This window comes from Lutra lutra, chromosome 1, assembly GCF_902655055.1.
Source record: "Lutra lutra chromosome 1, mLutLut1.2, whole genome shotgun sequence".
Classification (NCBI taxonomy): domain Eukaryota; kingdom Metazoa; phylum Chordata; class Mammalia; order Carnivora; family Mustelidae; genus Lutra; species Lutra lutra.
The window spans coordinates 218,218,889-218,230,296 of record NC_062278.1 but is presented as its reverse complement, the minus strand read 5'-3'; the positions used below and the strand labels follow the sequence as shown (position 1 = coordinate 218,230,296).

The window sequence follows — 11,408 nt, the reverse complement described above, 5'->3', positions numbered from 1 at the left end:
AGGGGCAGGCACTCTGGTGAGAGAGGACACATTGGGTCACATGGTCAGGGCAGGGATGGGGGTGTGTGGGGGGGATAGCGACACTTCCTCCATAGTGGCAAATGGCCCTCAGGCCATCTCTGCCCACATGGACCAGGGGAGAAGCTGGATCCTGGGCAGAGGCAGAGAAACTCCAGGCCACCTGCCTCCCCTCCATCACCAGCATCCTCCCTTTGGGCCCTCCTTAAAGGTCAGCCTGGGATCAGATGAGCTGGGGTGGCAATGGCATGACCAACATCCCCTGGATGAGCCCCTTTTGCCTGTCCTTGGCGGGACCCCAGTGGAGGGAGCGGCCACGGGCAGCAGACGGAAGCAGGGACGGTCCAATCCCAGGGCTAAGAACAGGGAGCAGTGGGTACAGCTCAGCCCCTGCCAAGGGGCACCGTCATCTCCAGGAAGAAGTTGAATACATCCCCCAGCCACAGGGTCAGCTAGGAGAGGGTACCCACCCCTCCCCCGCAGGCCAAGGGCCCTGTGCCCAGCTCGTGGGCCTCCGCACTGTCCCGGGTGGTGCTTGGACCTGGTCGTCTAGCTCCCTGCGGGGCTGAGCCGGGCGGATGCAGCCCACAGCAGGACGTGTGCCTCGGGGAGCCAGGGGCCCAGGCATGGCGCCTGGCGGAGAGAATGAAGACAAAGGCGCAGCGGCAGGTTTCTGTACAGGAAGTCGGATTATACATTTTAGTAACGGGCGGGAGAAATGAGGCATCGGGGCAACAGTGCGGGGGGCCACAGGGAGAATAAGAGATCGAGAGCTGGGGTTTGGCGTCAATCTTACAAAGTGTATAAAGAATCTGTGTTTCTCTACAATAACAAAAAAACCAAAGGCTACAAGAGCGGTTGTATATACAAAACACGGAGATATTGCTTCACTTGCAAACGGGTTCCTGACCAGACGGGAGACAAGACAGAGAGGGGCACAGGGAGGGGCTGGAGAGCGCGCTGCGTGCAAACAGAGAGTGAGGGGGGAGAGGGGTCTTCCCCCGGCATAAATCTACAGGCAGGAGCTGGAGTCGCGCACGCACGGGAGAGGTCGAAGGCGTGTGCCGGTGCTGGCTGTGCGTGGGGGAGCAAGGGGACCGGGAGCCAAGAGTGTCCGCCTGCCCCGGCCCCCTGGCGCCTTGCTCTTTGAGCATCAGCTCGGAAGGGGGTTCTGGGTGGGGATCGGGGGACCGGTGGGGCCAACTGGCCACAGAGGGAGGGAGGCAATCGCTCCCTGGAGTCTGCCGTGGAAAACTGGAGAAGCCCGCTTGGCGCGCCCCTCCTCCTCGCCTCTGACCGGCCCGTCTAGGCTGCCACCCTCCCTGGCCCGCCGAGATGCACACCGGGACCCCAGAAAAGCAGGCGCGGCGACCCGGGAGTCTGGTTTTCCTCGAGCGGGACGGCAGGTGCCACTCAACTCCTGTTCTTCCTGGGCCCCCGCCAGCCATGCGGAGCTCGATGTGAGGGCAGGAGCCGGTCACAGTCACGGAGGGACGGAGAGGGCGGGGCCGGGGAGCGCAGCGCGGGGCGGGGCGGGCGGAGGACGAGGACGCGCAGGCGCGCTCGGGCGGGGCGCAGAGCGCTCACAGGTTCTGGCAACACTGCAGCTTGCTGGGTTTCTGTCCGTCAGTGGTGGGCGGCACGCTGATGTCCACCACGTTGTTGCCGGGGGACTCGTCGTGGGCTGCGCGGTCCGCGATCTGCTTCTGAGACACGATGCGGTAGATCTCTGCAGGTGGGGGAATGCGGGGTGACCCATCTGGACCTCATGGCCTCCAGGGAGCACCAACCCCGGCGGAGCCCAAGACCCCCTCTCAAAGGAACCCCCCCCTTTACCCTGTGGGGCACCCCCATCACATCGGGGTGGGGGGAAATGGTGGCAGGGGCTGGGCCCCTGAAGGCTCCCACCTGGACACCCGATGCTGGCTGGGTGCCCAGCAAGGGCGGCCCCGTGTCTGGTTATGGCCCCGCCCCTCCCCCAAGCCTGGCCTCTTCTCCGTAAGATCAGAGGCTCCTCCTCCTCAGAATAAACGCCCAGGGGCCCTGTGCCTCCGTGGCTGACCCAGCAGGCTGTTCGCCGGTGGGGCCACAGCAGAGGGCCCCACAGCAGCCAGATGGAGGGTGTCTCTATGTCCTCAGGATCTGCCCTGATCCCATGAAGCGCGCCATGTCTGTCCGGTCTATCCAGACCGGCTTGTGGCTTTCAAGACTAAAGCTTCAGGCAGGGGCTGTGCTCTGGAGCGGGCAATGGGGCGGGGGTGTCCTCCCCAGGCCCACACACAGGGGGCATGCTGGGGTTACTGTGACCCCAGCCTAACCCTGTGACCACCTGTGAGGATGTTCTTGAAAGCTTCCTCGACGTTGGTGGAATCCAATGCTGAGGTCTCAATGAAAGACAAGTTGTTCTTTTCTGGAACAAAAAGAATATTGCCCAGGTTGGCGGTGGGGCTTGCCTGCCCGCTGCCTGGCCCAAGAACTGAATGGTGGGGGCCAAAGAGGTAGGATTGAGATGCCCACCCCTCAGATAGGGGACACTGGCTGAGGCCAGGGACACAGTGAAGATGGCAGCGGACTGGGGCCGGGGTGAGCTGCCTGCCTTCCAGTTGCTTCTCTGATGTCTCAGTCACAGTCCCACTTTTAGGAATGTGGCCCCTGGGGGAGGGCCCGGGCGGGCGTCCCCGAGTGACACCCGTGCTGCCCCCCAGCCACACCTGTTCCGGCCCCTCCACGCCTCACCTGCAAAGGCACGAGCCTCGTCAGTGGGCACGGCCCGCAGGTGGCGAAGGTCACTCTTGTTGCCCACGAGCATGATGACGATGTTGCTGTCAGCGTGGTCCCGCAGCTCCTTCAGCCAGCGCTCCACGTTCTCGTAGGTCAGGTGCTTGGCGATGTCGTACACGAGCAGCGCGCCCACTGCGCCGCGGTAGTACCTGCAGCGGACAGCACGTGAGCCAGGGGACTCCCAGGCTCTGTGTGCAGCAGCCCCTTGGCCCCCACGCCCGGGGCAGGGAGGCACAGAGCCCGCCCGAGGCACAGTGGCCCACCGTGACTTGGCCGGTTGGACCACTAAGGAGACTGACGGACACCCAGCCATTCCATGGGATTAGGGACTTGAAAAGGTGACCAGACCTCAGTGGCGTCCCGAGGGCACACGTGAACAACAGGAAATGGCGGGACGCTGGGAGGGTCTAGGAAGAGGCAGCCCCAGTGAGTCGTGGTAGCTGGGGAACACCTTGATGCCAGGCCTCTGCGGGAGGACAGGATGAGGGCAGGACAGGGTCTGGGCTGAAGCGCAGAGGGAAGCTGGGGGAAGACTGGCAGGACAGGCAAGCAGGCAGGGCTGGGGGGCGGGCAGAGGGCCGCAAGCCAGTCCAGGGTAACAACCCTCATGGTGCAGCCAGCGTCCGGTGAAACCATAGTGCCTCAAGGGTCTCCAGGGCTCAGAGGGACCATAGGACATGCCTACCCTGGGTCACAGTGTGGCCAGGACTGGACACTAGTCTTCCCAACAGTCCCATAGCTCCTGGAGGTCTTGTCCCTCCCCTTGGGGCCCCCCACTCTCAGAGGTGTACTCTCCCCTTCTTCTGCCAAACTCCTACCCATCCTCAGGGCCCACCGGCCCCACACCCATGGCTTCCTGCACCGCCCCAGCCCTGTCACTCACGCGGAAGTGATGGCCCGGTAGCGCTCCTGGCCGGCAGTGTCCCAGATCTGCGCCTTGATGGTCTTGCCGTCCACCTGGATGCTGCGGGTGGCAAACTCCACGCCGATGGTGCTCTTGCTCTCCAGGTTGAACTCGTTGCGGGTGAAGCGTGATAGCAGGTTGCTCTTCCCCACGCCCGAGTCCCCAATGAGCACCACTTTGGGGGCAGGAAGGAGAGAGGTAAGACTCTGCAGGCCAGCTACCCTGAGCCAAGGCCCATACACCACCCACGTCCACCTGCAGGACCGTCAGTGACCCCCTCGGCGCTGCACAAACTAGGAAAGCCAACATCAGAGCAGTTGGAGCCATCCTGGAGCCCAAGGCACCACATTTCCTGTGGTGCAGAAGCAAACAGAGGCTTTGGGCTTCCAGAAACAGCCACCGTGGACAGCGCAACACCCCTGCTATCTCAGGTACTTCAGAGCAGGGCTGCCCCAAGGGCGTACAGACCCAGACATCCCGGCGGGTACAGAGTGGGGATCCATTAACCCCTGAACCTCCCCTGCAGCCTGGTGGCCAAGAAACCTCCAGGGCTGGGCAACCTTGGGCGAGTCACTTAACCTCTCTGGGCTGCCTTTTCTGCAAGAGGGGGACTTGAGGAGAAAAGGCAGAATCAGAACTCCACTAGCATCTAGCATGCTAAGGCAGGCGACGGGTGGGGGGGGTGGTTATTGCTATGTTCTTACCTACAAGGGTCTGTCTCTGGAGTTCTAAGCCACAGGAAATGAGAGGCCTCACCCCCACGACGAGTCCTCCTGGGCAGGGCAGAGCAGGCCCCTCCCGTCTATCCCTGTATCCCTCTCTTCATCAAGTTTCCTACCCCAGCCAGAGAAGCAACGCCTCTAAGGGCCAAGGCACCCCAGGCTCTTTGGTAGGGTCACATGAGATGGTCCAGGAGGGGTGTGAGCCCAAGAGGCTGTCCTTAGACCCAGGGCACGCCCGAGTCTCACATCTGTATATGCACAGTGTGAGCCGCACATGCACGCGTGGGTATGTGTGCCGTGTATAAGAAACCACACCGGGCCGTCTGACCAGACACCCCAGGTGGAAACCACATGGACCCCCTCCATGTGTGGACCTTGGGCCCTGACACCCAAAGGTGGGTCTGTCCAGTGGAAAGCCACGGGGGTTGTAGGCTTGGTCACCCACACCCCAGTTAAGTCTTTCCTCGATGGAAAGTTGTATATGTGCTTGGCCAAATTCCCACAGCTTCGGACCATCTTCCTGCGCCCACCCCAGCCCACCCCACCTGCACCCGGCCCATGTCCTTGCATTGACTCTCACAGCCAACCACCAAGCTGTTTTCCTGGAGGCCGCCAGAGGGCGCAGGTGCCCACAGCCCTCCGGGGCTTCCCACCTCCCAGAGGTAAAGTCCAAATCTTCCCGGAGGTCCAAAGGGCCTTGCACTGCCTGCCTCCCGCTCTCCCTCTCGCCCACTCTGCTGCAGCCACAGGGCCCTCCTTGCTGGGACTCTGAGATACACAGAGGCGCACTGCGCTCGCCTATACCATTCTTCCCCCAGGTACGTGCCTGGAATCTGCCCCCACCTCCTTGGTGGGGTCCCTCAGATGGCACCCGGTGGGTGGAGGAGGCAGGCCCTCACTGTCATCCTCTTAAAAGCCCTCACCCCTCCCCACCTGCCTTTCCTCCACAGCTTCCCCCTCCCGCAACCCTCTCACGCTCTGGCCACCTATTCGGCCACAGGGGTGGGCATCTCAGGCAGTCCGAGTCCCTGCTGTGCCCCCAGGACCTGGTGCAGTGCCCAGCACCCAGGAAGCACCCGATCGCTGTCTGCTGAACGAACAAACCCAAAGTGGCTTGTGTAGTCTCCCAGCCCCACCTCCTTCCACACCTGGAAGATGCCCAGGTTACCATCCTCAGGCCATAGGGGAGGCAGGGGGCAGGCAAGGCAGCCTCTCTGGGCGGGCTGCTTTAGAGCCAAGAATACTAAGAACCAGCAGAATGCTTAATGAGTCTGTCCAGTGAAAGCCCCTGACGTGCACCAACTCCCACGAGTCTCTCGTAACCCTCCAAGTCAGGAAGCAGGACAATGCCGTGCCTATTTGTAGGCCCACTCTACCTCCCAACCCTGCTCACCAGACAGGGACTTGCCCAGGACCACCGGGCTGGAAAGTGGTCTGTCAGCATTTGAACCCACATCTCCTGCGTCTGGGGCTGAGCTCAGGGCTCTGGGTCCAGCCTCCTCCTCTCCCACTATACGGGGCATCCTGACCCTCGGAGTAGCTGGCAAACTCCCGCTCATCCTTCAAAACCCCTCAAGTCAGGCCTCTCCTCTCCCCTCTAACCCCTAGTGGCCTGACCTCCATGACCTGGTTGATAATGAGGCCGGTGTTCTCTCATGCCCAACAGAAGACTGGGAGCTGACCTCAGAGAAAGGAGGAAAGAGGTGGAGACGGACATGGGCCTGTGGCTCTAGACCATACTGTGGGGCCCACCACCTACACCCACAACCTCTCACCTCCTTCCCAGGTGGCCTCGGAGACCTGGCCAAGGCTGGAGAGGCTGGCTCACAATTCTTATGCCCTTGGAAATGGAACGGGAAACTAGCACGAGGGCCCTGGCCTGCAGTGCCATCCCTATCCTCTCCCTCCCTTCCCAGCCTTGGCCCCATCAACTCCGCTCTGGCCCAGCCACCAATCTCCTCCGCACTTCAGGGCCAGGCCCAGCGCTAAAGGCTTTGTGACTGCGTTCTCAGGCCCAGCCCAGGGGCAAATGTTCCTATTATCCTCCCCCTTATACAGCCGGGGGACACTCAACCCAGAGTGACCAAGTTCCTGGCCCAGGATCACCCAGTGAGAAAGTGGACGCCAGAGCAGGATGAGAGCCCCCAGCCCCTGCCCAGCTGAGCGGCAGGAAGGCCCGGCTGCTTGGACTGGCCCGTGGAGAGAGGTGCCCAGGGGGGCAGCAGCCAAGCTGACCCCATGTGCAGGGTAGGAATGAGAACAGCATTGTCCAGGGCACAAGCGATCTGCTGTCTTGGGCAAATAAAGGGCCCTTGAGGACACAGCCCATAGAATTTCCACAGAAGTCGGTGGCATCACCGGCTGGGAAGTAGCCCCCCCCACATGACACTTGGCTGGCGGAGCAGGCGAGCCCAGTTGGCAAAAACAAAGAGCCAGCACCCTTGAAGCCCTGGGTCCCTCCCACCTGCCCCATGACAGTGTGGCACCCCTGGGGCCTGCATGCTGACACTCAGGTGGAGTGTGGCCATTTGCGTGGGAGGGGGCTGGCACCCCTATCCAGGCAGAGCAGGCCCCTGCTTCTCCCCCAGGAAGCCAGCCCTGACCATCCCAGGCCCCAGAGACTGGCCCTTGGGGGCAATCCCACCACAGTTATATTCTGGGGAATCAGAGCAGAGGACAGATTGGGACCCAAAGCCAGGGCCCAGGCAAGGCCACCGTGGGCCAATGGGGGAAGATGGCATGCTTTGGTCCTTACCAGTGGGTCTGGTGGGGGCCCTGCCCAGGCTGGAGAGCACGGAGGCTGCCTCAGGAGCACTCAGCAGAGGAGGGTGAGCACAGGGCTGGCCTGTTTCCTGGCTGCTACTCTTCCCTCGCCCCTCCTAAAAGGACTCATCGATGGCACAGGGGTGGACAAAGCCCAGGGGACGTGGTCCTGGGCTACCACAGCAGCTTCCCACTTCAACCCACATCCTCAGAGGCCAGGTGAGTGGCCAGGGGCCTCTCAGAAGTCCCTGGTGGCCCTTGGGGACATAGCTGCTCCCACTGTGGATCCCATAGTCGGGTCCAAACCAAAAGAGGTCAGGGTTGCCCCGAGGGGCTGATCTGCAGGCTGGGAAAATGGCCCATGGCTGACAGGATAAAATGTTTAGCAGGCTGAACATGAAAATCTAAAATTAGGTACAAAAAAACAACCTTACTTGGGAGGGGGCGATGCGCAGTGAGGAAAACACCCTGGGGGATCTGCTGGCCTTGGTCTTGGGAGGTCAGCGGAGCCAACATGTGATGTGGCTGCCAAAATTACCACGGCGGTGGCCAGAGGGTGAAGCAGGGGGCAGTCAATGTCCCAAGTGAGAAGTGTGGCCCCTCTGTGCCAAGGGAAGGGCCAGAAGTTACTAAAGCCTGGGGGAGGCTGAGCACAGGGTCGGGGGCAGGACGATCGCCGGCCCTCCCCTCCTGAAGGGCCCCTCGGACCAGGCGACGGGGCTGTGGAGCCTCAAGGTAAGGAAGCTGGCCCCTGTCAACCCTTCTGGTGTGGTCTCTACTTGGGACACCTCTCTAATGCCCATACCTGATCCTCTCCAGGCCACGGGGTCTCAGGAGGGTCCGGGGGTCAGTATACTTGGGCTTCTAATGCTGTCTACCCACGGCAAGTGGTGTGACAGTGGAGGCTTGCCTACCTGCTGGCTTCTTCCCTTCCTTCTTTACACGCCAGACCCATGCAGTTTCCTTCTCCCATTTGAGTGAAAAATGGAGTGGATTTCAAGAGAAACACTCAGAGGTAATAGGGAGACCTTCGACAAGACATACGAGTGACTGTGAGGTCTCAGATGCCGGGAGTTTGGGAAATACTGACCTTGTGGATTTGACTTTCACTTCTAACCCTGTGTGAGCAGGGCACCTGCTGACTCAGAAAAGGAGGCTAGTGGGGGAGGGCAGCAGGGCAGGTGGCCCACACCTGCACCCCCGCCCTGTGCCAGTGGCCACCAAAGCCAGATATGGGCTTCCAGTAAGCGGACTCAGGGATGAATCCCAGGAAGCACACAGCCGCTCCATTGCCCCTGACCCAGTAACTGGACTTCTGGGAACGTACTTCAAGGAAATAAGCCAAAGGGCAAAAGATGACTAGTGCAAATACTTAGGCTGGGTTATTTATAACCGCAAGCAGCTGAAAATAACAAGCGGGCAATGGCCCCGGAAACCTGGAGGTGAAGACTGGGGTTAAGGTCCCCTTCCCTGGCAGTCCAAATCCAGGTGCGTGTCCAATGAGGAGCTGGGGAGCAGCGGCCTCAGGGCCCCAGCCGCAGAAGGATGGGAGGCCTGTCCACCTGTGGCCAGTCTATTTGGGGGACTCAAGGAAGAGCTTCCCCCGCCTTTAACAGCTTCACCCACCAGTGACTTAGGAGCCCGCACGCAGCTCCCCAGGCCCACAGCGCCATGTGACAGCTCTGGGCCTCTGTGCAGGCACTCCCCCAGCCCAGAAGCCTTTTACCATGTGGATATCCCAGGTAGGGAGCACTCTGCCCCTCTCTCCACGTCCCCAAGGTCCCCAGGCTTCCAGCCTCACAATGTGGGATGATACCACGGACACAATGGTCAGTGTCGGACACGGACCACGCTCCCAGCGACAGCCAGGCTTCCCCGGCCAGGCGGATGAGGCCAGCCGCTGGTGTGGGAGGCAGACCCTCACACGGCAGGCAGAAGGACAAGGTACCTCATGCGGGCCCAGACGTAGCTATTAAGGGCAACCACTGTCAGCCAGGGAGCCCAAACAGATGGCCCGGGGCCTGGCCAAAGCCCAGGCTGGCACAGAAGGCACTGTGAAGTCAGTGACATTTTTTTCTTTTTTTTAAAGACTTTATTTTTAATTGATCTCCACACCCAAAGTGGGGCTGGAACTTACAACCCAGAGACCAAGAGCTGCATACTCTACCGACTGAGCCAACCAGGCGCCCCTAAAGCCATTGACTTAAGTCACTCCACAACCCCAGCAACGTGGAAGGACTCTCCCCAGCTTGAGCGGCCAGGCAAGGTTGCTGGGTCAGCAGTGGCTGCCTCACCTGCCAAGGCCGTACTGGAGGCTCCTAGAGCCCTCTGTCCCCCGGGGCAGGGACAATCCTCCAGCAGGTTGGCCAAAGGCCAGCCCATCAGTGCACATGTGTTGGGGGAGGTGGTCTGACAGGCTTAGTCCCACATACACTCCTTGGGTGGGAAAGCCCACAGCGGACAGCCCTGGGTTCAAATCCTGCTCCAACACTTTGCAAACCTGCCCTGTCTCTCGGGGATCTCAGTTTCCAGGTTCCCAGAGGCTGGACGACGACCTCGCAGGGCTGGAGTGAGCATTTCAGTGAATTCGTGAAGTGCTCAGAGAAGGGCAGGCACTTCAGTAGCTCTATTAAGGGTTCTAAGAGTTCAAAGATATTGTTACTGTTAACCACCAAGTCTCGGTCCGGCACACACGGTCCCCCCCGCCAGGTGCCCCTTCCACGCAATTCTGGGTCAGCACCCCAATCCAGGGTCCCCTACCACGCACGTCCCCTAGCGTCCTCGCCCTTCCCGGGCCCCGCCCCCAGATACGTTTCCGCCAATCAGGACCGGCTCCTCCCACTCCGTAAGAGCACCACCCCCACCTGCCCCGTCCCAGCCCACTTCTTGGGCACGCCCACCGCACCCTAGCCCCGCCTCTGACGGCCCCGCCCCCATCACGAACGGAGCTTTCCACCCAGCCGGGCCCGCCAAATACTGGGGAGACCCCACCCCCAGAGGCCCCGCCCCTAACGGCCTCTCCCACCGCTTGGGGCCCCACCCCCTCCCGGCCCCGGCCCCGCCTCGGCGCATCCAGGGCCCCGGGGCCTCTGTGGGCCGCCCGCTCCGCAGGGCCGCACACTCCAGCCCAAAGCCGACCGAGCCCAAACTGCCCCGGCCTCGCCGGCTGCCTAACCCGCCGGGCCCCAAGTCCCGGGCTCCGGCCTGGGCCTAGCGGCCTGGAGCGTAGCCTCAACCCGCCTGCCCGCCTCCTCGCTACCGTCCCCTCGCCCGTCTCTGTCCCACAGATCGCACCTTTGAATAAGTAGTCGTACTCGTCGTCCCGGGTCCCCATTGTCCTGGCGCTTCCGGCGGGATCGGCGACTCCGCAGCCCCACCACAAACACCCGACGGGGGCGGAGCCGGCGCCGCGCAGAGCGGCGGGTGGATGACCAATCAGAGGCGGGTAGCGTAGCGACCGGCACCCAGGGAAGCCAATCACAGGCGGAAGCAAAGCTTCGGGGGTGGGCGCCGCCTGGGATCCACCCTCCTCGCCTTCGGTCTCCTAGAGAAAGGCGGAAGGAATGCGGACCTTTCTGAAGTGACGGCCGCATCAGCCTATCAGACGTAGTCTCTGGAAGGCGGGGCGGAAGACTGTAAGAATGAAACAGATTGATGGAGCGAGTAACCAATGACAGGCTTGATTCAGACGGTCCGGGATTACCAAGAGGACCTGTCCAGGAAGGGAAATGGGGCTACGTCCAGGTGATGTTACGCTAGTTAACGTCCCAATGACGTCATAGGTCAATCCGCGCTGCTCTGCAACCCCCTACCCCACGCCCGCCTCCTCCTGCCCTCCCAGTATATGACCGTTTCCGGGCCTTTGAGAGGGTTTTTTCCCCCCATCTAGAGGTTCCCTCTCCGCCCTTGGTTGGGTTTCCATCACTATATTCGTGAGTCATTAAGGTATCCCTGCTACCTCAGTTTCCTCCGCGACATGACAGGAGAAAACCACTTCGTGGAGTCTTTGGAAGATAACTAGATCATCTGGAGCCCTATCGACGTACTAAGTCAACCGTCCACTTTCTGTCATTAAGCCTTTAACAAGTATTTATAAAATCCTGGACGTCAGACTCTCTCCAGCATGATCTCCCCTTCTCTATACCCTTGCCCCGTGTTTCCCCACCTTCCTGCACCCCCAGGATTTCCCACTACCTGAAATTAGACTTTGTATTTCTGGG

General features: G+C 61.2%; 1 protein-coding gene across 1 annotated transcript; it reads right to left on the bottom strand.

The window, feature by feature from the left end:
* Positions 1-688: 688 nt before the first annotated feature.
* On the bottom strand, positions 689-10,638 carry RAB11B (RAB11B, member RAS oncogene family). The gene is made up of 5 exons (XM_047704909.1): positions 10,483-10,638; positions 3,683-3,878; positions 2,755-2,948; positions 2,348-2,428; positions 689-1,747 (listed from the first exon to the last, which is right to left on the bottom strand). The coding sequence occupies exons 1-5, from the start codon at positions 10,520-10,522 to the stop codon at positions 1,602-1,604; spliced, it is 657 nt and encodes a 218-aa protein (XP_047560865.1). The 5' UTR covers positions 10,523-10,638; the 3' UTR covers positions 689-1,601.
* Between the last annotated feature and the right edge of the window lie 770 nt (positions 10,639-11,408).